General features: G+C 45.7%; 1 protein-coding gene across 1 annotated transcript in view; it reads left to right on the top strand.

Moving 5' to 3' along the window:
• The window catches only part of CWC25 (CWC25 spliceosome associated protein), a 36,811-nt gene extending 17,970 nt beyond the window's left edge, over nucleotides 1–18,841 (top strand). The window contains exons 5-10 of the mRNA XM_077252309.1: nucleotides 1,295–1,431; nucleotides 1,523–1,592; nucleotides 2,108–2,202; nucleotides 3,810–3,902; nucleotides 16,089–16,247; nucleotides 16,385–18,841. Coding sequence (XP_077108424.1) covers nucleotides 1,295–1,431; nucleotides 1,523–1,592; nucleotides 2,108–2,202; nucleotides 3,810–3,902; nucleotides 16,089–16,247; nucleotides 16,385–16,499 — 669 coding nt within the window. The 3' untranslated portion in view covers nucleotides 16,500–18,841. The remainder of the gene's footprint in view (nucleotides 1–1,294; nucleotides 1,432–1,522; nucleotides 1,593–2,107; nucleotides 2,203–3,809; nucleotides 3,903–16,088; nucleotides 16,248–16,384) is intronic.
• The last annotated feature ends 8,459 nt before the right edge of the window (nucleotides 18,842–27,300 follow it).

The raw sequence follows: 27,300 nt of genomic DNA, 5'->3' as shown, positions 1-27,300 counted from the left end.
ACAGGAGGCAGGGTTGCTGCTTCAAGAAGCTGACAGCGGTAGCAGGAGTGGGGCAATGCTGCGGTGCCTGGGCGCAGGCAGCACATTTGCGGTTTGAGAACGAGCGTGCCCATTGGAGTTGGCACTCTGTACCTTCTACCAGGAACTCACAGAGTTTATTAATTGACTACTCCTACTAATTGTATGTCTATCCAAATTACCGTTTATTAATCTTTTACATACTATTGACTATCTGGCGGTATAGCAAGTACAATTTTACAACTCCAGTGTATTTTACTGTTTTAAGCGTATTTCAAACTACCGGTATATAGAGAAGCACTACATCTACTAATTCCTTTTGTGTATATATCATTACCGATTAGTGTCTATAGTAAGTACCATTTTATAGTTTAAGTGCATTGTTTCTGTGCATTTCCACCCATACCGAGAAGTACTACATATACTAACTTCTTTTGCGTGAGCTCCCATTCTTTACTTTCTGTTGCTTTTCAGTCTTATCGCAGCAGGATCATTTATTAATTTATCATAGTTATTCCTCATTTTTGGGCCATCACACAGGACCCATGGATCTGCCAGCAGCTTATGGTACCTTCTCCCCATCATACCCTTGGGCGCTAGTGCATTTCTATACTATATCTTGGAGAACCAACCACAGATCTGTGGATGTAGGCTTGTGTAAAACATTTTGACTCTATGTTCATTCATTTGCATTTTAATTGATAAAACTAAACTATTATTACATCTATTTTTGAAAGTATTCTTACTTTGCAGCATTTCCCCCCACACCTGCCTAAAACATTTGCACAGTACTGTATATATTTTTGAACAAAGTTTTATATTTTAATCTCCTTTTACTTCATGGAGTTAATAGGTCCTCTTTAAAGGGGCTTTCTGCTTTCAACCTTTTTGCATATACAGCAATTTGAGGGAGGATTATTGTAAGGACCCCTCTTTCCCCAGAAATTACCATGACTTAGAATCTATAAAAAGAAAAAAAAAACTTTTACGCCGCAGAATTCTCTGCATCAAACAAATATACATTATAAAAGAGAAAGCGTGTATTGCAAGGAAAGTGAGCAGTTGCCAATGGATAACACCTGATTATGGGGGTACTCTATCTTGGACTGCCTCCTACCATCTGGTCACTAGGGGGCATTGCTCCTTGAATGTAGAAAACAAGGGTATTTCATTAGAGAAGACGTGGCTTAAAATAAGCTGAAAGTCTAAGGTCCTCAGACATTTTGATTGCTATTATGAATATTGGGGTAATAGAAAGTAATTTATATGTTTATAGCTCCAAACAAGCCTGGATAAAAAGAGCAAAAAGAAGAAGAAAGAAAAAAAGAAAAGAAAGAAGGAGAGACGATCAAGTCCTAGCAGCGGTAGTGATGAAGACAGTAATAGTGATCAAGATGACAGAACCAGAAGCAGGTGAGAAAATGAATCCCAGCTCCTGAAAAAGGCAGTGCTATCACTGTGCCACACAGAAGTATCTAATATATTATTGTCTCTGTTCTTTTAGTGCTTCCAAACACCGACCACATACCCCATCCCGTCCACCTCACCAGACGGCAGCGGGCTATGGACTACAGGTGCTTACTTTCCTCTACCTTATTTCTTTTACTTACTTCCAGCTTATACAGTCAATTTCTAAAAAACTGGCATCCATAATTATTAGATAAGCACAATCCTTACACTCCAATGCAAGTGCATGCACACGTTTGGGCTTAGCTTTTCTAAGGCGGCTCTTGAAAGTTGATGCACTGGTCTGCTAGTAGCCACAATTCTGGAACACGCGCTTCAGCCATAGCCCTGGTGCTTTCATTGAGACAGAAGACCCACTATTTAGCCGCTCGGTACCAGATTCTTGTTAATCTAGCTTGAAACTATTTTTGCCGCATGTTGGCAATCAAGATTTTGAAATTATAAGATGGCCGATCTGAGATATGATCTCGTTAGATATCACCACCCAAATAATCAGTATGATGCCCAGAAGAAACAGTTAAGTGAGAAATTCTGTGTATAGGGGAATGATACATAGATATACTGTAGGTTAGGATAAAGGAACATATTTCTGGATGTTTTATGGTTCTGATCCATTTCCTAGATCCGGGATTCCAGTAGGCTTAACAAAAGAGATATGTCAGTAGGACAGGACAGACACAGAGGCCGCTCCAGAAGTCCTCATAATGATAGGGTGCAGTGAGTATCTGATTTTTTTTCTTCATATTTATTATTCTTGCTTTTATTTCCACAGCGCTTTAGACTTTATCAGCACTGTCCCCATTGGGTTTCTCAGAGTGGCGTAACTAGAGTATGATGGGTCTCGGTGCAAAATTTGGACCTTTGTCCCCAGCTGCATGTTAGTCAGTAGTATATCTTGTGTAGCATTCTAGATCTTATAAAGATACGTGTTTGTCCCTCATCCCCATTAAATAATGTTTCCCATCCTGTAATAATGTTCCCCGTCCTGGGACCCTTCTTGGTATAATGTCCCTTTTAGTGGAACCCTTCCTGGTATTGTTATTATTATTTATTATTATAGCGCCATTTTCTCCATGGCGCTTTACATGTGAGGAGGGGTGTACATAATAAAAACAAGTACAATAATCTTGACAATACAGGTCACAACTGGTACAGGAGGAGAGAGGACCCTGCCCGCGAAGGCTCACAATCTACAAGGGATGGGTGAGGATACAGTAGGTGAGGATAGAGCTGGTCGTGCAGCGGTTTGGTTGATCGGTGGTTACTGCAGGTTGTAGGCTTGTCGGAAGAGGTGGGTCTTCAGGTTCTTTTTGAAGGTTTCGATGGTAGGCGAGAGTCTGATATGTTGTGGTAGAGAGTTCCAGAGTAGGGGGGATGCACGAGAGAAATCTTGTATGCGATTGTGTGAAGAGGAGATAAGAGGGGAGTAGAGAAGGAGATCTTGTGAGGATCGGAGGTTACGTGCAGGAAAGTACCGGGAGACGAGGTCACAGATGTATGGAGTGGACAGGGTGTGGATGGCTTTGTATGTCATGGTTAGGGTTTTGTACTGGAGTCTCTGGGCAATGGGGAGCTAGTGAAGGGACCCTGGGACCCTTGTAATAATTATGTTCCCCATCCTGGTATAATTTTCTCTGTTCCGCTGCTCTTAAAAAAAATAAATAAATTAGAAAAAAAAAAAAGCAATTCTTCTTACCTTGCTCCACTCTCACACCATGCGGTGTCCTCTTCTTTAGCCTTTAGCCGGTGCAGAAGCCAACAACTGACTACAGTGCACCGCCAGTGACGAACACTGCAACATCAGCTACAGGCCTCTGATTCACTTGGGGCTCATATTGCAGTGCAAGGATCCGGCGGGCCCCTGTGTCACAATACATTTCAGCTGAATGTGCGTCCTTGGACTCGCATCAGGCTGAAATAGGCTCTGGCATCAGTACGGGCCCGGTTGTGGTCACATCCTCTGCTACCATTATCGTTATGCCCCTGGGCTCACAATCTAACAGTACCCAGAGGAAACTCCCGCAAACTTGGAAAGAACATGCAAACTCCTATAGAAAAGTAACAGCGATAGCCTCCAAGTCACCGTGCTGCCTTGGATATTTTAATACTGTGCCTGCTCTTAATAATCTGCCTTGTTAATACCGTCATTCTGTTACCAAATGCTGATAATTATGTGCATGAGACCCCGGACCTGTTTTGTACATGGACTCTTGGTACTATAATTGCTGTTCCAGGATATTTATAGCAAGTAAGGGAAAAGCCAACCCAAGGTAGAAGGTTTTGGTGGACTCAAATATTACATTATGTCCGTCTTAATGTTTCAGGGAGAAATCAAAGGAAGATCGAAACTATAGGCGGAGTCCTTCCCCAAAAAAGGAAGAAAAGTATAGAAGACAGAGAGTATCGGGGTACACAAAGTAAGTGCACATTAAAGGGTTATTCTCCTCATTTTAACTGGTTACAATTGCAACGTGCTCAAGTATGAAGAGGTTTTATTTTTTACTGCTGGTTATCTACCGTATTTTTCAGACTATAAGACGCACCGGACCATAAGCCGCACCCCAAATTTGGGGTGAAAATTGCAGAAAAAAAAGATTTTTTATAAGATGGGGGTCCGTCTTATTGTCCGAATTTACAGTATCTTACCTGAGGGGTGGCAGAGCAGGGTCACAGGAGGCATGGTGTCGGCAGAGGTGGGGTGATGCGGTACGGCGTGCACCTGAGCAGGGTCCCTTCCTGCTTAGGTGGGCGACGCCACGGCCTGGTGTCCATGGGAGGGTTGCAGCAGTGGTTACCGGCAGAGGTGCTGGGATGAGGAGGTGCTGGGATGAGGAGGTGCAGTGAGAGGTATGGCGTCAGAGGGGTCCCTTTCCCCGGTGAGGTGATGCAGCAGCCCGGTAAGCAGCAGAGCCGGGTGAGTCCTGTTGTTAGCGGTGGTGGCGGCCATCTTCCCGAGGCCGCGCGTGCGCAGATGAAGCGCTCTGCTTCCCGGGGCTTCAGGAAAATGGCCGCGCGTGCGCAGATGGAGATCGGCGGCCATTTTCCTGAAGCCAAGAACTTCATGAAAATGGCCGCTGCGATCCCCATCTGCGCACGCGCGGCATCCCGCGGCCATTTTCCTGAAGCCCCGGGAAGAAGAGCGCTCCATCTGCGCACGCGCGGCCTCCGGAAGATGGCCGCCACCACCGCTAACAACATGATTCACCCGGCTCTGCTGCTTACCGGGCTGCTGCATCACCTCACCGGGGAAAGGGACCCCGCTCACTGCGCCTCCTCATCCCCACACGTCTGCCGCCGCACCTCTGCCACCGCACCTCTGCCGCCACGGTAAGCCTGCATTGCGACTATTAGACGCACCCCCCATTTTCCCCCCTTTTTTGGGGGGGAAAAAGTGCGTCTTGTAGTCCGAAAAATACGGTAAGTTGCTGACTACCGCTGCAGATGTAGTGCTGGCCTGTCTCCTGTCTAAGGAGTTCAGCCCCTTCAAGCTCCTTCCAAAAGTCCTTGTAAACACTGTTCTGAAATTAGCTCAATACCAGGATTCCCCCAGTTTTAGTTTCTTTGCTTTCCACCAATTCTGCAGAGGCACAGCCACACCTGCTTGTAGGTACGTGACCTAGTGTGATCATGCCGATGGGCCGAACTGTCAGTCAGGAGTGCAGTGTCCCTGAAAAGCAGGAGGAGCCCTGCACTCCCGATTTAGAACATGGGACAACCCATTTTAATGCTTGTGGGAGCATTAGGTGTAATCATGCGCAATGGTTCGGAAACTCCCAGCGTGATTTTTAGATAATAGCATTATTCCCTAATAAATTGTTATTTAATATGTAATTAAAGGGAACCTGTCAGCAGGATTGTGCACAGTAAGCTATGGACAGTGTCAAGTCGGCGCCGTTATACTGATTACAATGATACCTTGGTTGATGAAATCCATCTTGTGGTTGTTGGTTAATCTTTATTACTCTGTCGCCTCATTGGGGGACACAGGACCATGGGTGTTATGTTGCTGTCCACTAGGAGGCGACACTATGCATAATCTGAAAAAGATTAACCGTGGCTCCTCCTCTGCAGTATACACCCCTGGACGGCGTCAGCCTTCTTCAGTTTTTGCTTAGTGTCGCATAGGAGGCACACCTAAATATTTTTTTTACTCCGTTTTTTTCCGACGGGATTATAGATGAAGAAAAGTGGGTCTCCTGTGAGACTCCCGGCATGGCTCCTTCCTCTGCCCCACAGGGTGCCCGGTTAAGTAGAGATGGCTATTCCCCATGCTGCTCCTTCCCCAGTCCCTCGGGTGCTGGTTCGAAGTCGAGACCCCCCTCCTTCCCCAATTCCTTTTGGTTTCTGGGTTGAGGTCGAGGTGAGGATAAAGCCCCCTGATGGTCACACAGCACCCTCCCTATCCCCCTCTGGGGGTATTAGGTTGAGACGCCTCAGGTAGGGCCTGTACAGGCAGCATCCTACAGCTCCCAGCAATGGGCCAGCACACTGCGCCTGCATCCAGGGACCCAGCCCAGCTGCAGGCTCCTGTCGGGGCCGGGGGGAGTGCAGGCAGGCATGGCACAATAGAGACACAGAGCTTCCTGCGCCCCTGTCTCTGCGGCTGCACCAGCTCTATACTGCCTCAGGGGGACCCCTCACCGGGTCCCTTCCGCTTACAGCCCCACCACTATCCTGCCTTTAAATCCGGGGGGTCCGGTTCAGATCCGACCCCCCCCTGGACTTTCGCGCCAGCCTGGGAGCCCTTCTGGGCATCTAATTTAGGCCCCGGCTTCGGCCTAGCTGAAGCCGCCGCCTCCTCTCCGCCCCCCGGCCCGCCCCCCGGATGACAAATATGACACTCTACAGTGTCATAGAGGGGGCGGATCGAGGCAGAAAGGGCACGTTTTTACACAGTTCTGCCGCCCTTTTTCCAGCTCTCCGCCCCCTTCTCCCCCTTCCTCTTCTTCTCAGCAGCCATTTCTGCTGCACAGGGATTAACCCTGCATCTCCCAGTCAGCAGGACCAGGCCAGCAAGTCTCCGGGGGGCACAGGACTGTGGATCTTCGGCGCTGGACCTAGGGGCACACTGGTGGGGTAAGATCACAGCTGGGTATTTTACTCAGTTGTGAATCCATGTTCCTTACAAGGCTCCCCTATAGGCTTCTCTGCATAACTATAGGGTCCTCTGCATAGCCAGCCCTTCTGCACTCTGTGCACTATGCCGGGCTCAAGGTCCAAGAGAACCAGGCAGGACTGCTATTATGCATTCTGCACAACCTGTGGGACAACTCTCCCCAGTGGCAGCACGTACCCGCACTGCCAGGACTGTATCCAGACTACTGTGTCAGAGCCCCTGCCAATGCTTCGGTGTCTAATGCCACGCCGGAATGGGCTACTCAGATGTTGCAATCTATGATGCAGTCTATAGATAACCTAACCTCCACATTGCTTCAGGCTCTGCAGGGTCATGCCTCGGCTATGACCGTTACCCAGCAAAGAAAGAGCTTGACTCAGGAACAAGACGTCCCTGGCACATCCACGTCTAGGTCAGGACGCAAGCGGACCCATAGATCAAGTCCATCTGCGTCATCCCATAGCATACGGTCATCCCCCTCTAGGGAGAGACACCGTAGCTCCAGGTCATCTAGACCGTCCCCTTCCAGGGACAGACAATGCAGATCTCCGCAATCCCCGACCAGAGAAGGCCTCCTCCCCAGCTCACCCAGCAGGGGATGCCTCAGTGATACACAGGATTCGGAAGGCATCTGTGACTCCGACAGGGAAACGGAGGGGTCCCTGATCCCAATCCCCCCTAGCAATACAGCGCTAGTTGAGGACATAATCTCTTCCATCCATCGGGTGCTGGACATTTCTGATCCGCCACCAGAGGCCCTAGAACACAAGATTTCCTTTGAAGGACCTCTGAACCCGCCTAAGGTTTTCTCTAACCACCCAGAGTTTAAGGCGATCCTTAAAAAGCAGCTGTCACAGCCTGAGAAAAAATTCGCTAATCGCAAATATCTGGAGGCGAGGTACCCCTTCCCGCAGAAGGACACCAAGGAATGGACAGATCCACCCGAAGTGGACCCTCCAGTCTCTAGGCTAGGAGCACAGACCCTCCTTTCACTTCCAGATAGCTCAACCCTCAGGGACGCAGCAGACCGGCAGGTAGAACGCATGGCTCGTTCAATTTTCGAGGCTGCAGGGGCATCCCTGGCTCCTGCGTTAGCCTCAGTTTGGGCTGCCAAGGCCATTCTGGCCTGGGCAAAAAATTTACAAGCTCTCCAAGCATCCGCTCCTGAGCTGTCGGACCAAGCCGTTCAAATAGCAGTTGTAGCAGATTACATGCTTCATGCAGCTCTGGATTCAGCAAGAGGAGTAGCGGGGATAGCATCAAACGCCATCACAATTCGGCGTATCCTCTGGCTGCGGGAATGGAAAGCGGATGCAGCCTCAAAGAAGTCCCTAACGCACCTCCCCTACCTCAGTGGGCGACTTTTCGGTAAACAGTTGGACACGATGATATCCAACGCTACCGGGGGTAAGAGTACTTCTCTTCCCCCAACTAAGACCTAAACGCACTTACAAGAAGTGTAACCAAACTCGATTCCAATCCTTTCGGAACTCCTCGGGCTGGTCCGTCTCGTGTCCAGCACAAAATCGTAACCGTTCCCCACACGGACAACTCACGATCGATGCAAAGGTCGGACAAGACCTGGCAGTCAAAAGCAGGCCAGCCTAAGCCCAGAGGAGGAAAATATCAGACTTTCTCCTCATCATGACTCACAGACTCCGGAAGACACCACACCAGTAGGTGGGTCAGGGAACTAGTGTCTTCCGGATACAAAATAGACTTCGCCTCCAACCCACCGGACCGATTCTTCCTCTCTGTCCCCCCAAAACCACCAGCCAAGGCTCGTGCCTACCACCAAGCGGTCTCCTCGCTTTTTCAAGCAGGAGTCATAGTACCGGTCCCCACGACCGACCGCTTCCGAGGGTTCTACTCCAATCTGTTCGTAGTTCCCCAGAAAGGAGGCAGCGTAAAGCCCATACTAGACCTAAAACAGCTCAACAAATATGTTCGGGTCCGTCACTTCCGCATGGAGTCCCTTCGGTCCATCATTGCGTCCATGGAGAAGGGAGAATATCTCGCCTCCATAGACATACAAGACGCATACCTGCATATACCTTTTGCACCTGCCCATGAGAGGTTTCTCAGGTTCGCAATAGGCCAGGACCACTATCAATTTGTGGCTCTCCCGTTCAGGCTCGCCACGGCTCCCAGAGTGTTCACCAAGTCATGGCAGCCACCATGGACGTCCTGCTCTCCAGAGGCATAGTAATCGTTCCATACCTGGACAATCTACTCTTCAAGGCTCCCACCTTCAAGGACTGCGAGCTCAGCGTCTCAATCACAACCGATACACTCAGTCGCATGGGCTGGTTAATCAACCTACAAAAGTCATCACCAACCCCGAGTCAGTCCCTGACCTTCCTGGGAATGCTATTCAACACCTCCAGGGGTCTAGTGCTCCTTCCCAAGGACAAGGCACTGGCTCTCCGCCTAGGAGTTCGCACCCTCCTCCGCAACCCCCCTTGATCTCTCCGGTTTGCCATGAGACTCTTCGGCAAGATGGGGGCAGCAATAGAAGCGGTCCCATTTGCCCAGTTTCACCTCAGGCCTCTCCAACTAGCCATTCTCAAGTCCTAGGACAGGAATCCCTTTTCTCTCGACAGGGAGTTCCAGCTAACCTCGTCAACCAGGAGGTCCCTGCACTGGTGGCTCAAGCCAACCTCGCTAGCAAAGGGGAAATCCTTTCTCACAGGTCAATGGAAGGTTCTGACCACCGACGCAAACCTGACGGGTTGGGGTGCGGTGCACCTACACCACAGGGCACAGGGCAAGTGGTCCCCAGTGGAAGCGACCATGCCCATCAACATCCTGGAAATTCGTGCCATCCTCCTGGCATTGAGGGCCTTCCATCACTTACTGGCAGCCTCTCACATCAGAATACAGTCGGACAATGCCACGGCCGTGGCATATGTGAATCACCAAGGGGGGACCCGTAGTACCCAGTTGATGCGAGAAGTGTCACACATCCTCCACTGGGTGGAGGACACAGGGTCGGTTCTCTCGGCGGTCCACATTCCGGGTGTGGACAACTGGGAAGCAGACTTCCTCAGCCGACAAGGAATAGACTCTGGAGAGTGGTCTCTACATCCCGAAATTTTTCGCCAGATCTGCCACCGCTGGGGGACCCCAGATGTGGACCTAATGGCATCCCACTTCAATGCCAAGGTCTCCAACTTCATGGCCAGAACACACGATCCGCGGTCACTCGGAGCAGACGCTCTGGTTCAGGACTGGACCAGTTCCAGCTTCTGTACATTTTTCCACCTCTCCCCCTGATACCCAGGGTGGTGAGGAAGATCAAGCAAGAGTGAGTTCCAACCATCCGAATCGCACCGGACTGGCTCAGATGTACATGGTACGCCGACATCGTACAACTTACAGCAGACGCCCCCTGGCGTCTCCCCGACCACCCCGATCTTCTATCACAAGGCCCGTTCTACCACCAGAACTCAAGGGCTCTCAATTTGACGACGTGGCCCTTGAGACCTGGCTTCTAACCCAGGCAGGACTCTCGTCGGACGTCATTGGAACCATGATCAGGGCACGGAAGCCAGCCTCTGCTAAGATTTATTACCGTACCTGTAAAGCTTTCTTTACTTGGTGCGAATCTTGTGGCCAGACCCCATTCCCTTATTCCCTCCCCAAACTACTTGGTTTTCTTCAATCGGGTCTGGAGGCCAGGCTGTCCCTGGGCTCGCTTAAGAGCCAGGTGTCAGCCCTCTCAGTGCTTCTTCAAAGGCGCATTGCTACCAAGCCGCAAGTAAGGACATTCCTTCAGGGGGTTTCCCGATTGGTTCCCCCTTACAGACGACCACTAGAAACGTGGGACCTCAACCTGGTCCTGACAGCATTGCAGGGACCACCCTTCGAACCCCTTAAGGAGGTCCCGCTCCGCCTTCTATCCCAGAAGGTGGTTTTTCTGGTGGCAATCGCCTTGCTACGCAAGGTATCTGAACTGACAGCACTCTCCCGCAGATGGCCCTTCATGGCCTTTCACCAGGACAAGGTAGTCCTCCGTATGGTCCCATCCTTCCTTCCGAAGGTTGTGTCCACCTTCCACCTCAATGAGGAAATTTCTCTGCCTTCCCTTTGTCCGGTCCCGGTTCATAGAGTGGAGAAGGCTCTGCATACGCTTGACCTTGTCAGGGCATTGCGTATATGTGTCTAGGACTGCGTCCTTCCGGAGGTCTGATTCTCTTTTCCTTCTTCCGGAAGGTGGCCGCAAGGGTCTGCCGGCTTCCAAAGCTACCCTTACCAGGTGGATCAAATCCACCATACAAGAGGCCTACCGGCTTAAGAATTCTCCTCTTCCAGCCGGTATTACGGCACACTCTACATGGGCGGTGGGGGCCTCCTGGGCCATTCGGCACCAGGCTTCGGCACAACAAGTGTGTAAGGCGGCCACTTGGACTAGCCTACACACGTTTACTAAACACTACAGAGTTCATACCCAGTCCTCAGCGGACCCGAGCCTGGGTAGACGGGTTCTGCAGGCGGCGGTGCCCCAAGTTTTGGGGCCTGTCTGCACAATATTCGTCCATTGCTTCCCACCCAGGGACTGCTTTGGGACATCCCATGGTCCTGTGTCCTCCAATGAGGCGACAGAGTAAAGGAGATTTTTGTATACTCAAAGTAAAGTCTCTTTCTCTTAGCCTCTAATTGGGGGACACAGCTCCCACCCTGTTGCCCTTTACGGGCCGTTGTTACTGTTGAGTTCTCATATTGTTCCTTGAGCTCGTACATAGTGGCCTTCTTATAGGCATATCTATGTTATTCATGTTACGTTCCTCCTAATGCTTTTGCACAAAACTGGAGAAGGCTGATGCCGTCCAGGGGTGTATACTGCAGAGGAGGAGCCACGGTTAATCTTTTTCAGATTATGCATAGTGTCGCCTCCTAGTGGACAGCAGCATAACACCCATGGTCCTTTGTCCCCCAATTAGAGGCTAAGAGAAAGAGATTTTACGGTGAGTACACAAAAATCTTCTTTTTCAGTTTTGAGTTAATGATATGCTCGGGCCGGCATCACGCTCCTGCACAGGCGTACTTATCTGCAAAGCACTGCAGTGCGCTGGCGCTGGGAAAGGTCAAAGAGCCCTGGTGCATGCGCACGACAGTAGTTTCCTCAGGGCAGAAAAGTACGCCTGTGCAGGAGCACGATGCCGGGGAGACTGTGTGGATGACGTAGCCTGGAGCCCGCCGCGACCTTGCACCGCTGAACACCCCTCCTTACAGCCTTGGGCTCTCAGCATCGACCCACTCCTGCTGCCATCTTCCTGCAGCAGCAACCCTACCTCCTGGGACCGCTCTCCACTGCAGCCGTCTTCCCCAGTAATCTAGCATAAAAGCGGACTATAAGATGCACCACTATTTCATTAAAACACTTTTTTCTTATTTTCCTCCAAAAATTTGGGGTGCATCTTATAATCCACAAAATATAGTATATTTCGAACTGAAGAAAGAAAACAATTTGCTATCCTCTAATAGCCTTCTCCTGCTTTGTACGCCTCCACCATTTTCATTTTCAGAGTGCTAGGCAGCTGCTCAGAGGAACCCATGCTGCTGTTTTTTGGCACAAGGTTAGAGGAGGCTGTGTTTTTATTTTTTTTGCCGATTTATAGATTTTTTTCACTGAAATTTTTTTAAAATAATGTATACAAGTTTCATATCCCTGTAATCAAACTGACCTCGAGAATCATGTTTCCAGGTTATTTGTACTGCAAAATAAACTTTGTAAATACGCCTGAAAAAAAAAATTAACGAATTGCAGTTTTTCCCAGTTTCATCCCACCTGAATTTTTTTTTTTACCCTTTTTTTTAGTACATAATGCAGCAAAATGAATTGTCATTTAAAACAGCAATTTATTCAGCAAGAAATAAGCCCTCATGCAGTTGTATTGACTGACCAATAACAAAGTTACGGTTCTTGAAAGAAGGAGAGGAAAAATCCAAATCGGAAAATTAAAAAATTGTCTGGTGAAGTGACTAAAGGGGTTGTCCATGTTTGAGGACAGTTTCACTTAAATGCAGGCATTTGAGGCTAAAAATCATTTTTATACTTTGGTTTAATTCAAAATTGTAACACCATTTGGCTTTTTTTCTTTGATTTCCTGCACATTCACCTTTGATGTGGTTTAGCCATACATCTGCTGAGAGGAGTTCATAAAAAGAGAAGAGTTACAAACTCCCTGTCAGTGGGCTGTCTGACAGATTCTCTGCTAACTCATTCTGCAGCCAGCAATAGACAGTACAACGCAGAGTTTATAGAGGGCAAACGGTGCACCATTTTGTAAAGTAGCCCAATTGCAAAAATACATTTTGGCCTGAAATATATGCATTTAAGAAAAAAAAATAATAGATGCCTGCACATGAGGAAAGAGACATAGTGAATCAGATAAACTATACTACATTTCTATTTGGAGGGATTTGCTAATAGTATTATTATTACCGTATATACTCGAGTATAAGCCGACCCGAGTATAAGCCGACCCCCCTAATTTTGCCACAAAAAACTGGGAAAACTTATTGACTCGAGTATAAGCCTAGGGTGGAAAATGCAGCAGCTACCGGTGAATTTAAAAAATAAAAATAGATGCTCCATACCATTCATTATTGCCCCATAGATGCTCCATATAAAGCTGTGCCATATATAATGCTCCATACCATTGATTATTGCCCCATATATTATCCATATATAGCTGTGCCATATAGAATGCTCTGCACCGTTCATTATGGCCCCATAGATGCTCCATATAAAACTGTGCCATATATAATGCTCTGCACTGTTCATTATGGCCCCATAGATGCTCCATATAAAGCTGTGCCACATATAATGCTCTGCACCGTTCATTATGGCCCTATAGATGCTCCATATAAAGCTGTGCCATATATGCTCTGCACTGTTCATTATTGCCCCATAGATGCTCCTTATAAAGCTGTGCCATATATGCTCTGCACTGTTCATTGCCCCATAGATGCTCCTTATAAATCTGTGCCCTATATGCTCTGCACCGTTCAGTTTGGCCCCATAGATGCTCCTTATATAGCTGTGCCTATATGCTCTGCACCGTTCAGTTTGGCCCCATAGATACTCCTTATAAATCTGTGCCCTATATGCTCTGCACCTTTCAGTTTGGCCCCATAGATGCTCCTTATATAGCTGTGCCTATATGCTCTGCACCGTTCAGTTTGGCCCCATAGATGCTCCTTATATAGCTGTGCCCTATATGCTCTGCAGCGTTCAGTTTGGCCCCATAGATGCTCCACATAAATCTGTGCCATATATAACGCTGGTGCTGCTGCTGCAATAAAAATAATAAAACACATACTCACCTTTCTTGCTTGCAGCTCCTCAGCGTCCGGTCCCGGCGTCTCTCCGCACTGACTGATCAGGCAGAGGGCGCCGCGCACACTATATGCGTCATCGCGCCCTCTGACCTGAACAGTCAGAGCGGAGAGACGCCGGGAAGATGGAGCGGCGCCCGGCGTGTGGATCGTGGACAGGTGAATATGCGATACTTACCTGCTCCCGGCGTCCCGCTCCTTTCCCCGGACAGCTGGTCTCCGGTGCCGCAGCTCTTCCTCTGTCAGCGGTCACCGGCACCGCTGATTAGAGAAATGAATAGGCGGCTCCGCCCCTATGGGAGTGGAGTCCATATTCATTTCTCTAATGAGCGGTCCCACGTGACCGCTGTACAGGGGAAGAGCTGTGGCACCCGGAGCCCGTGTGACGGGCAGGGGGAGCGTCAGGATCGCCGGGACTAGGTGAGTATGCCTCAGCGCCCTCTCCCCCTCACCCGCCGACCCTGCCACAGACCGTGACTCGAGTATAAGCCGAGAGGGGCACTTTCAGCCCAAAAATTTGGGCTGAAAATCTCAGCTTATACTCGAGTATATACGGTACACCTAATACATATTGGGATAGGATCTTGGAGATGGGAATATCCCTTTATCCTTTGTTAAAGTCCAAGTGGGTGTCGCACAGTTTTTCACTGGGGACATGTACTTCTCACAGCACCATAGCTTAGTGCAGGTTTCCCATTGTATGAGATGTAATTATACAGCCCTCATCTCCTGGTCAAACCTCCTGCAGTCAGTGTGGTGGAAGGGCAGTGCAGAGTAGTTTAGCTGTGTCACATTACAAACCCTTCTATCAACTCTATTGATTACGGAGTGTGTAAACTTATGTATATTTGGCTGAAGCTGATTGTACTGTGCCTGCAAAAAAAAATCTTTACAAGTTCAATGAAACCACAAAATCTTAATATTCAAGTGGATTCAAGTGTTTTATTGTGGATATTTTATTACAATTAGTATTTTGTCATGTCACCCTTACATTTTATCATCATCTGCAGTTGTATAGGCGTGGCATGGATTCAGCAAGGCTGGCTAAGTATGTGGAGTCCATGTTTACCCACAGTGTCTTCAGCACCTCCTTTACATTGTTGATGTTGCTGGGTCGTGTCTCTTGAACCTTGTTTTTCATTAAATTCCAGGCATTTTCTATGGGGTTAAGGTCAGGGATTTCTCTTCCACCTTAAGCTTCTTTCGACCCATTGTGGGAGATAATAAAAAACTGAGGGAGATAATAAAAGACTGCCCAATAGCAAAACTGGCTGAGCTGCACATAACAACCAATCAGAGTGCAGCTTTCGCTTTACCAGAGAAGTGAAAACTGAGCGTTGATTGGTTGATATTTGCAACAAAGCCAGCTTTAACATTAGACAGTTTTTATTATCTCTCCCATTGTGTACACTTTTACAAAGTAAAATTATGATGTGGATTTTATATGTAAAGTTTTTTTTTTTTGCTGCGCAAGTGTGAAGATTTTTTTTGCCGCCACTGTACTTGCTCCACAGTGAGATCAGGGCTGTTCTGTCTCACACAGGAGTAACCTGCCTGTTCTTAACTACTCTTGCATGAGACATGACACCATGTTGTGATGTCGCTACAGAGCACAACAGATTTAAGTGTGATTACTAACACATCTCTAGCCGGGCAGCATGGGGGATGTAACAGTACAGCAGAGCTGTCACTGCTAGGAGAGCTGATAGGAGGGTATGTGACACAGCTGAACTCAGCTGTACTGCTGCTCCCCCCACACTGATTGATGCAGGAGGAGAGACCAGGAGATCAGAGCTGTATCATTACATCTGGCTCACTAAGAAATCTGCTCTAAGCTTTGCTGGGGGCATGTTCTTTCTTTCGAGTGTTGCTGCTTATTTATGATTGGTCAGCACCATACAGGGAGACGAAGTACACGCCCCCAGTGTAACTCTCTGACAACACCCACTTGGACTTAACAAAAGTTAACACATTAGGTGCTAAATACGTTGATTACTAATGTCTCTGAAACAAAGGTGAAATTAGAAAATATATCAAAAAGTTTTATTCCGCTTTGCAACCACTATTAACTTGTGTCTCCAGTTTAACTTGTAGTAATAATAATTTTATATAATGCAGAATTCTTGTCTTGTCTGTGCCCCAGGAAGCTCTCTGCTGAAGAGCTAGAGCGTCGCAGGTTGGATATGATGGAGGATGCCCGGCAGAGGGAGAAAGCCAGGGAAAGTAATGTACACCGATACAAACAAGAGGAGGAGAATGATGAAAAGAAGGACCATCCCAGAAAAGACAGCAGATTCCTACAGTATGTATATGGGATAGTACCGAAGCGCTGCTTAGTCCTGCCAAGTTTTGCCATAGCGTTTGTCATTATATATTTGATATATTTTGCCTTTTGAAACGTTGTGACAACTTTTACCTTTTTTTTTCCGCTTGCCACAGTCAGATGAAGCTGGATAGTGCAGCGTCCTCTTCTCTGGAGGACCGATTGAAGCGCAATATTCATAGCATTCAGCGAACCTCCTCAGCCCTGGAGAAAAACTTCATGAAAAGATGATATTGTCACCATAGACCACTTCCGTTGTATTTTTATTTTTTATACAGTAATCTTCCTTATCGGTCCTTTATTTGTACATTATTCTTTTCTCCTGATGCCACAATAATTGTTATATTTGTATAAAGAGTCTTGAGAATATGTAAAATGTCGTCTTTTATGTTAGAATAATCCAGCCTTCCACCCCTTGTGTCCTATTTTACCAATACTATAGAAGAGTAGAAATGGACCTCTATGATTGAGTCTTAGTCAGTCCGAACTAGGCAAAGACTTTGAAGTGCAGTATCACTATGAGGATCCAGTGGGTGATAAATGCTTAGATATGCTGGAGGTCTGACTGCTGGGACCACCACACATCTCTAGTATAAGGGATTCCTGTCTCCCCTTTTGCAGAGGATAATAGGAAGTAGCTATATGGAACTATAGGTAAGTGCTGGACCTGGTTCCTATATGTCTTACAGTACTTGGATCCCCAATCTGACATCTATCACTTACCCTGCAGTGAGAGTTGAAAAGCCCCTTTAAATAGGTTGTCCGCAACACTAAGGATAGGTCATCAGTGTTAAAGTAGTAGACAACCACTTATAATTAGTTGCATTGTGTTTCACACTAATTATGTTTATTTATGGTTTTGGAAACCATCAGTGTTCCCTGACTACAGGTTTGTTTTTGTTTTTTAATGAAAATAAATTGTGCTTTATTCAACCTCCCTGTGTCCAGCGGCTGAGTCCCCTCCACTACTCTCGGTGACTCTTATTGTCTGCAGAGCTGAACTTGAAGAAGCCAATCAGTGACCTCAGTGGTTTGAGCTGTCAACTTAGGCAGCGCTGCAGAGCTCAATTACAGGCAGCAGAGCTGTCAACATAATGTTAGTGTTGCAGACAATAACAGACACTGGGAACAGCAGTTGCGACTCAGCGATGGACCCAGGGAGGGGGAGTAAACCTGGAGAAAAGAGACTTCCTGAAACCACAAAAACCTCTTTTAAAGAAAATCCAGTCTCTAGGCTTTTCCTATATAAACCATAGACCTTTTCAATGGCATTCTTGCAACCCATTCATAAGAGCCCAGCTGCCCCCCATTACTGTAAAAATGCCATTTACAATCGTCACACCCCACATGCTAACTGGCACCAGGCGGTCCGATGGGTGTCTCTGGACCATGCGCGCCGCCGCCTCTTTTGCCTTGATTGATACGGATGATGTCTCCCAGGTCATCCACACAGCCTGCTCAACTCTCTTGCCAGCATAGTGGTGAACAACAACTATGGAAATATAAAGTGGTGAACAACAACTATGGAAATATAAAGTGGTGAACAACAACTATGGAAATATAACAAGGTCTGTGCATGAAGTAGGAGAGGCGGTGATTAATGGGTAAGAGGAGGTGCCAAGATTGGTCCAGAGGTGCCCATCAGACCCTTGGACACAAATTAGAATCTACAGTATGGGACAATTCTGAAGGTCTTTTTCCCAGGGATGCGGACCAGCCAGGCTCTTATGAAGGGGTTGCAGGAGTGCTAGCCAACAAGTTGGTGGATACAGTTTATATTGGGGAAACCTAGTGACCTATTCCCTTTAAATCTCAGGACCTTTCCATGCAGCGCATATTAATATCAGCATACGCTGTAAGGATGCTCATCAGAGGATAATGTGCACTTGTCCAGCCAGCTTCTCTTCCTATACAAGCATCCTCACAGAAATGACTGTTAGAGCTCTGCTTTTAATACCGTTATTGTTAATCTACTGTTTCATAGATCTGGTAACCCTTTAGGTCTGTACATTTATTGCGGTATTCTGTGGAAGACATTGGGCGCAATTCATCAAAACTGACGTTCACACGCATGCCAGCCTTGATGAAAAGATGTGATGGAGTCAGACGCTCCAGCTTCATGAAGAGGCATACACCTTTTCGTAAATAGGGTGCATCTAATGAGTGCCGTACACGTCTGTGTGCAACTCCTCACAAATCCTACTCCAGTCCCTGCTGGAATAAGATTTGTGGAGTAGCTAGCACCGCTGCTCGTTATAAATTTTACTAGCAGCACTCCCCATCTTACTCCGCCCTATCTGTCAGAGCTAGGCGCGAATATTGTGAGAACGCCAAAAGTTTCAAAATGTTAGTGCAACCTCAAGTTGCTCTTTTCAAAGTTTTTTTTCTCCAAAATCTAGGCGTAAAAGCTTTGCTAAATCGGGCCCAATATGTTTTATAATATATCGCTGGACGGATCTATGTGAAAGCCTAATCTCCTTCCCATATTCAGCTTCTCTGAACATGTGTATTCGGCTGTGATCTTCAGAGTTAATTGTTGCATTTTTTTTTTTATTAAACAGTTTCTGTTTTTATCAAGATGTGCATTTTTATTTATTGATTCATTCAGTTGTGTTCAGCTACTAAATTGGTCTATGAAGTAGAAGGGAACCGGAAGCAATGACAGGTTAGGTATACCACGCTGTTGTGGATATACAGCTGTACACAGGGAACAACAAGATGTAAAAGTGGCTGCATTTACAGGGTTTGTTCTCTGCTGGACAGGTACAGTGTGCGTGATAAAACGAAAATAAAGAGGAAGACAATTCATGCACGCTCCGATGGGCTGTAGTGCTATAGTACCGATTCCTTCTCTTCCTTATAAACCACGTAGGCCTAGGTTGTACTGCCCCGCTTCTGCCTGTAAATAATGGAAGCATGCATAAAACTGCCTCCTTGTCTTTCCTTGTAAGCGATGTTGGCGGTGGCCGTGCTGCCTCTTAGACTAGAATCACACCTCCATATTATCTCTCATGCTAATCACATTTTGATCCAATGTTCTCAGCTGTGGAGAAGGCGGGAAAAAATTCTCCCTCTTCTCCATTCTGTCAGTCCGTGAAAAATCGCACCGCAGTCAGATGTCATCCGAGTGCAGCACAACTTTTTTTTCCCATGGACTCTTTGACTTGCATAGCAAAGTGTGATACAAATATTGGATGCAAATCGGACATGCCATGACTTTTTTAATTTTTTTTGCCTCGGACAGACCCTGTCTAAGGAAAAAAATCTGGCATGTGCACGGCCCCATAGAATAACATTGATCCGAGTGCAATACGATGTTTTGTCAGATTACACTCAGACTAAAAATACTCATTTGCACAAGCCCTTAATCTTCCCTGTAAGTCATTATTATGGGTTGCTCATGGACTTAGGTTACCAAATGAATGACCTGTCTTCATATTCCTTCATTGACTAGTTATACAGAATTGCTGTATTCTGGTACTTAAACCATTGCTTGCCAGTGGTGGCTATAAAGTCCCAGCATGCAGTATCTCCCACATATTGTCAGTGCATGCTGGGATTTGTAGTTTCCTATTATATTGAAAGACAGGAAAGAGGGACACAAACTGTGGGGCACATAGCTGGCCGTGGCAATTTCTATTTAATGCTAAGCCACTGTATGATGCCCCCCAACTACACATACTCGCAGTACGATGCCCCCCCAAACGAGCATCACACTTGCCCGTCACACCCAAGCTTGTCGCTCCTGTGTTACTGAACTGACCTCCGCTGCCAGACTAGAAAGTGCCGGAAGGTATTTCAAGGACCATCAGGTCATGTGACCTTGCCCAAACCCTCGGGGGTCTACGGAGACGGAATTTAGAAGCAGGAATCTGTCTTCTCCTTGCTCCACCATTGTGTTCACCTGTATCTGTATTCCGAGGACACATATGAAGTTGAAGTGCGGACAAACCCCCGAAACGTCAGCAAAAACACGCCAAATTTGTGACTATTTTGCTGGATCCGGGAAGGTTGGGAGGTATGAGATCACTGAGGTATTCGCAATTCTTTACCAGTGACAATCCAGAGATGCGGCCATAGTCTCCTAAATATGAGCAAAGAATGGAGCAGGTTTAGAACAGCGGTGACCTGAACCTACTGACGCTTTCCCCTCCTGTCGGCACAGTGCCAATCAAACACTCCACTGTATAGCGGAGTTACAGCAACAGTCTGGTTTCCATGGATACGCTGTCTCATACCTGCAGCCTTTAAATGTGGTTACTAGGTAGCAGGTCCTTAGCAACCAGTAGGTGATATTGAACGCTGCACCCATTCACAATGTAAGGCAGAGGTGGCCTTATTTTTACCTAATTAAAGGGTTAAAAAGCAAACTTTTTTTTTTAATGTAATTATTAACTCCTTAGTGACAGATCCAATTTTGTTCCTAATGGCCAGGCCAATTTTTACAATTCTGACCACTGTCACTTTATGTGATTATAGCTCTGGAACTCTGTTTTCTCGTGACACATTGTACTTCATGTTAGTGGTAAAATTCCTTCGATATCACTTGCGTTTATTTATGAAAAAAAATTAATTTGTAAAAAATGTAGCAATAGTAAAACTTTTAATTTGTATACCCTTAAATCAGAGAGTGATATCACACAAAATAGTTAATAAATAACATTTCCCACATGTCTACGTTACATCAGCACAATTTTGGAAACACCTTTTTTTTTTTGTTAGGAAGTTATAAGGGTTAAAAGTTGACCAGCGATTTCTCATTTTTCCAACAAAATGTACAATACCATTTTTTTAGGGACCATATCACATTTGAAGTGAGTTTGGGGGGGTCAGTATGACAGAAAATACCCAAAAGTGACACCATTCTAAAAACTGCACCCCTCAAGGTGCTCAAAACCACATTCAAGAAGTTTATTAACTTTTCAGGTGCTTCACGAGAACTATGGCAATGTGGAAGGAAAAAAATGAACATTTTACTTTTTTCACAAAAAATTTACTTTGGAACCAAACTTTATTTTCACAAGTGTATCAGGAGAAAATGGACCACAAAATTTGAGTACGCCAATACCCCTTAAGGGGGGGAAAGTCACTGTTTGGGTGCATGGCAGGGCTCAGAAGGGAGGAAACACCGCTTGACTTTTTGAGAGCAAAATTGTCTGGAATCAATGGCGGGTGCCACGTTTGTAGAACACTTGATGTACCTAAACAGTGGAAACCCCCCAATTCTAATTCCAATCCTAACCATAACCAGGCTCGGACTTGCCCACAGGGTAACGGGAATCCCCTGATGGGCCTCCCACCCCACCATATGGGCAGTACTTGGCATAATTCACTTGATTCACTCTGTACAGAAAGAAAGCAGCATCTCATCATTCATTAACCAAACCACCCATTTTATTATTATATAGAGATATAGGTAAATTTGAGAACGAAGATAGTATAATATTTGCATGCAGGTGAAAGTGGGTCCCCCCAAAGTCAATGTTACTGGTGGGCCCTTGTCGCCCCAGTCCGACACTGGTTGCAGTGCTTGCACAAGTGCTGTGACTCATTCTAACCGCACTTGTGCTGATCTTTATGGGGTGTGAAGAGTCCCACTGATCTGATAATACTGGCCTATAAGTATCAATAATCTAAACCTCAAGGCACTGAGTCAGAAATTACTGCTGGCAGATTACTGCTAATTATTCTGTAAAATTGTGAATGCAGCTGTTGGCTATTATCAGCATGTAATCGATGATGAGTATAAGATAAAGAAATATTAGATCATTTTCACTCATCCAATATTCTCATAGTGTTCTGTCCATTATAAACAAGTACTCATTATAGTCTGTGGGCATGCTCACATGTCCAGCTTTTTTTATAGATAAATTGACGCTATCCGTGTGGCATCATAATGCTGTTCACTTTTCACTGTCAAATATGTAGAAGTTGGAAAATGTTGATCTTTTTCAATCCTTTCAAACAAAAACCCCACTTATGGTAAAAATGTACATTGTGACAAAAAAAAATGACAAAAATCGTTTAAAAATCATTGACCAAAATGTATCCACATAAGGGGATAGATATGATTTCTCATTGCAGTTCTTGAAGAGAAACACATCTTATGAGCCCAGTTTCCTACATGAACCAGACACCTAAATAAACTCTAGAAGAAAAGCAATAATATCTGACGGCATCACAAAATGTGTCAACTGAAGGAAACTAAATTTTAAAACGCACTCCTCTTATTATATTGCAATCATCATATTATACGGCACTGTACCTACAATTGCTCATTTTTCCCTTCTTAACAGTTAATTATTTTCTTTTCAACTAGGTGAGTAAAAACAGACAAGCTGAATCCTTCTAAGCTCTATGTAGAAACAGGAAGCCTCTCTTACCTGCATGAGTCACCATTAGAACTATAATTCTACATCACGTGCTATAGAGCTAATGGAAAGGAGAGGAATTAGCTGGGTAGAAAAGCAAAATGAGCAATTGTAAGTACGCGGTGATATACTGTACAATATGATGATTGCAATATACTCTATTAAGAGGAAAAAACTTTTAAAAAGTTTCCTGAATAAATGAGATTCCATCCTGTTTTACAAATTGCATTTCTTGCATCAATGAAGTAACTCCGGATGGGTGCTTTATGTACCTGATTTAAATGCATGGAGTAATTCAATTCCCCTGTGTTACACCCTTCCAAATTTGCTGTCCAGGAAGGAGGCGCTGATGCCTCTTGCTCACAACCTGCAGTTGCACAGACACAACAGTCAGCAACCACATCCAGTCCAGCGTTCAGATGTCCCTTGTCAGCATGTACAGTTGTGGTCAAAAGTATTGACACCCCTGCAATTCTGTCAGATAATACTCAGTTTCTTCCTGAAAATGATTGCAATCACAAATTCTTTGGTATTATTATCTTCATTTAATTTGTCTTAAATGAAAAAACACAAAAGAGAATGAAGCAAAAAGCAAAACATTGATCATTTCACACAAAACTCCAAAAATGGGCCAGACAAAAGTATTGGCACCCTCAGCCTAATGCTTGGTTGCACAACCTTTAGCCAAAATAACTGCGACCAACCGCTTCCGGTAACTATCAATGAGTTTCTTACAATGCTTTGCTGGAATTTTAGACCATTCTTCTTTGGCAAACTGCTCCAGGTCCCTGATATTTGAAGGGTGCCTTCTCCAAACTGCCATTTTTAGATCTCTCCACAGGTGTTCTATGGGATTCAGGTCTGGACTCATTGCTGGCCACCTTAGAAGTCTCCAGTGCTTTCTCTCAAACCATTTTCTAGTGCTTTTTGAAGTGTGGTTTGGGTCATTGTCCTGCTGGAAGACCCATAACCTCTGAGGGAGACCCAGCTTTCTCACACTGGGCCCTACATTATGCTACAAAATTTGTTGGTAGTCTTCAGACTTCATAATGCCATGTGCACGGTCAAGCAGTCCAGTGCCAGAGGCAGCAAAGCAACCCCAAAACATCAGGGAACCTCCGCCATGTTTGACTGTAGGGACCGTGTTCTTTTCTTTGAATGCCTCTTTTTTTCTCCTGTAAACTCTATGTTGATGACTTTGCCCAAAAAGCTCTGCTTTTGTCTCATCTGACCAGAGATCATTCTTCCAAAACGTGTTAGGATTTTTCAGGTAAGTTTTGGCAAACTCCAGCCTGGCTTTTTTATGTCTCGGTGTAAGAAGTGGGGTCTTCCTGGGTCTCCTACCATACAGTCCCTTTTCATTCAGACGCTGACGGATAGTACGGGTTGACACTGTTGTACCCTCAGACTGCAGGGCAGCTTGAACTTGTTTGGATATTAGTCGAGGTTCTTTATCCAACATCCGCACGATCTTGCGTTGAAATCTCTTGTCAATTTTTCTTTTCCGTCCACATCTAGGGAGGTTAGCCACAGTGCCATGGGCTTTAAACTTCTTGATAACACTGCGCAGGGTAGACACAGGAACATTCAGGTCTTTGGAGATGGACTTGTAGCCTTGAGATTGCTCGTGCTTCCTCACAATTTGGTTTCTCAAGTCCTCAGACAGTTCTTTGGTCTTCTTTCTTTTCTCCATGCTCAATGTGGTACACACAAGGACACAGGACAGAGGTTGAGTCAACTTTAATCCACGTCAACTGGCTGCAAGTGTGATTTAGTTATTGCCAACACCTGTTAGGTGCCACAGGTAAGTTACAGGTGCTGTTAATTACACAAATTAGAGAAGCATCACATGATTTTTTGAACAGTGCCAATACTTTTGTCCACCCCCTTTTTTATGTTTGGTGTGGAATTATATCCAATTTGGCTTTAGGACAAATATTTTGTGTTTTTTCATTTAAGACAAATTAAATGAAGATAATAATACCAAAGAATTTGTGTTTGCAATCATTTTCAGGAAGAAACTGAGTATTATCTGATTATCTGCAGGGGTGTCAATACTTTTGGCCATGACTGTATGTCTGTTCACAAATTGTTAGTCAGATAGGGCATATACTGTATATTTGTTAACACTTTACATTGTCCAATGCTGGCAAAGACCATTGCTGGCTTTTAGAGGCTCCTAAAGGAGACTTGTGTCTCTTTATTAAACTGTCGCTTCCCTTAAATTTTCTAAATTTTGGTAGAAAAAAAAAATTGATGGGGTATTGGCCAGTTTCTGTACATTTTAAGCAGCTCTAAGGCTAGTTTTACACTAGCGTTCGGCAGGGCTGCGGATGGCAGCCTTCTTCCTCCGTTAAGCCCCACCCACTGCCACACCTCTTCCTTCAGCTCCGCCTATGTCTGCATGTGTCCTGTGTACCCTATGTTTAACATTGGGTACGCAGGCCATGAGGATGTATGCGGATGCGTCGTTTTGACACTGCGCCGACTGCAGCAAAATGCAATATGTTGCGTTCGACGCAGTTCAGCGCAGCGTCAAAACGAAGCATGCGGTGGCAACCGCATACATCCGCATGGCCTGTGTACCCAATGTTAAAGATAGGGTACGCAGGACGCATGCAGACATAGGAGGAGCTGAAGGAAGAGGTGCAGCAGTGGGTGGGGCTTAACTGAGGACGAAGACTGCCATCCACAGCCCTGCTGAACGCAAGTCTGAAACCAGCCTAAAAGTCTAGGTTAGCCACTAGAAGGTGACATTATAGCACATTGAGTTTAGACATAGGAACTCAGGAACAGTAACAGTTAACTTAGGAGAGGTCAACTGTGGGTAAGACTGGAGGATTTCCTGATTTTGGGTCAGCCAGGCTAGAGAGCCCAGGCAGGTCAGCTGGGCCTGGGGGCCCCCAGCTAAGCACTGGGTCACATAACGTTAAGTGTGAAGCCCAGTCGTCCAGGACAGCAGAAGTGAGAGCAGCAGAACAGCAGAAGTGAGAGCAGCAGAACAGCAGAAGTGAGAGCAGCAGAAACAGCAAAAGTGAGAGAAGCAGAAACAGCAAAAGTCACCGCAGAACAGAAATGCAGGTCGCTCCAAGATGTGGCAGCTTTCTACTTTGGCCTTTATGTCTGTTGCAAAACGGACAAGGGAACCCCTGAACGTAGCCAAGCTGAACAGGGAGGACGCTGCAGTACCGGTTGAGACGGGACAAACCGGACACAACCTAAAGAACATAGGGAAGAGCACAGGGAAAGCGAAGGATGTAAACTGTGCAGAACTCTGTGTTGATGCTGTAACTGATGTGGACGTGCTGTGATTGGAAACAAGCAAAGTTCTACGTTTGAAGTTGGAATTGGACTCTGTCTCTCTTTATGTGAAGAAGTGTCCCTGCGTTTAAGGGAGGCCTCTGAGAACCAGGCAAGTGAGACAGTGGGACTGTATATATGTGATGCGGGTGGTCAGAGCACGTTAAAGCAAACACCTATGTGGGCCATGACTACGGCCCTGGCTGCCGCTCACAATACAGCGCTTATTCATATCCGTGGATTGTCAGTTACTGCAGGGTATAACAGCCGTCCAGAGGCAAGAGCAAGACATGTTCTCTGTAACCACACTGACCACGAGGATCACGGACAAAAGAAAACCCTTTTTTTCTTAGTATTCTTCAAGATACCATATCAAAATGTTTTGTTTTGGGGTTTTATGTGCACTTTTTTCTTAGCTGGACAATCTCATAATTTAGACCACAAATTCTCTCCCATTGGCAGCAGACTTGTCTCTCATCTCCCTTCTCACAATCAGTGAAATTACCCTCTAAGGCTATGTTTCTACGATGACTATTTGGTGAGATTTTGACGCTGTAGATTTCCTGCAGAATTTCTTTCTTCAACTTGCCAGATTAGGTTATTTGTGTTTCTTCGTTGCCTTTTGAGTGGTTTTTTTACATCTTTTTATTGCATTTTTTTCAGTTTCGCTCTTGCTTCTTTTTGAATATAATTTTTTTATTAAAATTACTTTGTTTTGTAAACTTCCTGTTTGCTGTGAGCTTTGATAATGCTTTATTGATAATGTTATGTGTGCATGTGGATTACATCCATTTTTTTGCCGCTGAAATGTAATAAATACCCATATGAATTTTTTATATGTGAATATTTGGCATCTCATTAAAGTGTATGGGGAAATCCCACACATAAAACACATAATTCGCAAGATTGCAAAAATTCAACACACCTCAATTTTTGTAGTATTAAAAAAAGGATTCAAGTCAAGAATGGTAAAGGATCCAGCTTCCAGAATATATTTTTTTAATTTAATCCATTATAAAAGTGAAAAAATATACAAACTTTGGAAAAGGATAAAGTTAACACTTTCTATAAGAACCAACGCGTTTCAAATGTTACAATGTTATTAGTCCTGGTTCGAAATGCGTCGGTTTTTATGAAGGGTAGTCAGAAAGTGAAATCTCTGTTTCTCTGTACTTTACACACTCTCCCCTGCTCCAGGGCTGAATCTCTGGTGCCACCCATGGTATCTGGTATTGTCTGCAACGCTGACTTCACATTGACAGCGCTGCAGACAATTAGTGAGCTCAGCAGCTTATGATGTCAACTCAAGCAAAGCCACTGAGCTAAGTTACTGACTGCAGCGCTGTCATCGATGTAATGAT

This window comes from Ranitomeya variabilis, chromosome 4 (assembly GCF_051348905.1).
Source record: "Ranitomeya variabilis isolate aRanVar5 chromosome 4, aRanVar5.hap1, whole genome shotgun sequence".
Lineage (NCBI taxonomy): Eukaryota > Metazoa > Chordata > Amphibia > Anura > Dendrobatidae > Ranitomeya > Ranitomeya variabilis.
This window is presented reverse-complemented; position numbering and strand designations above follow the sequence as displayed.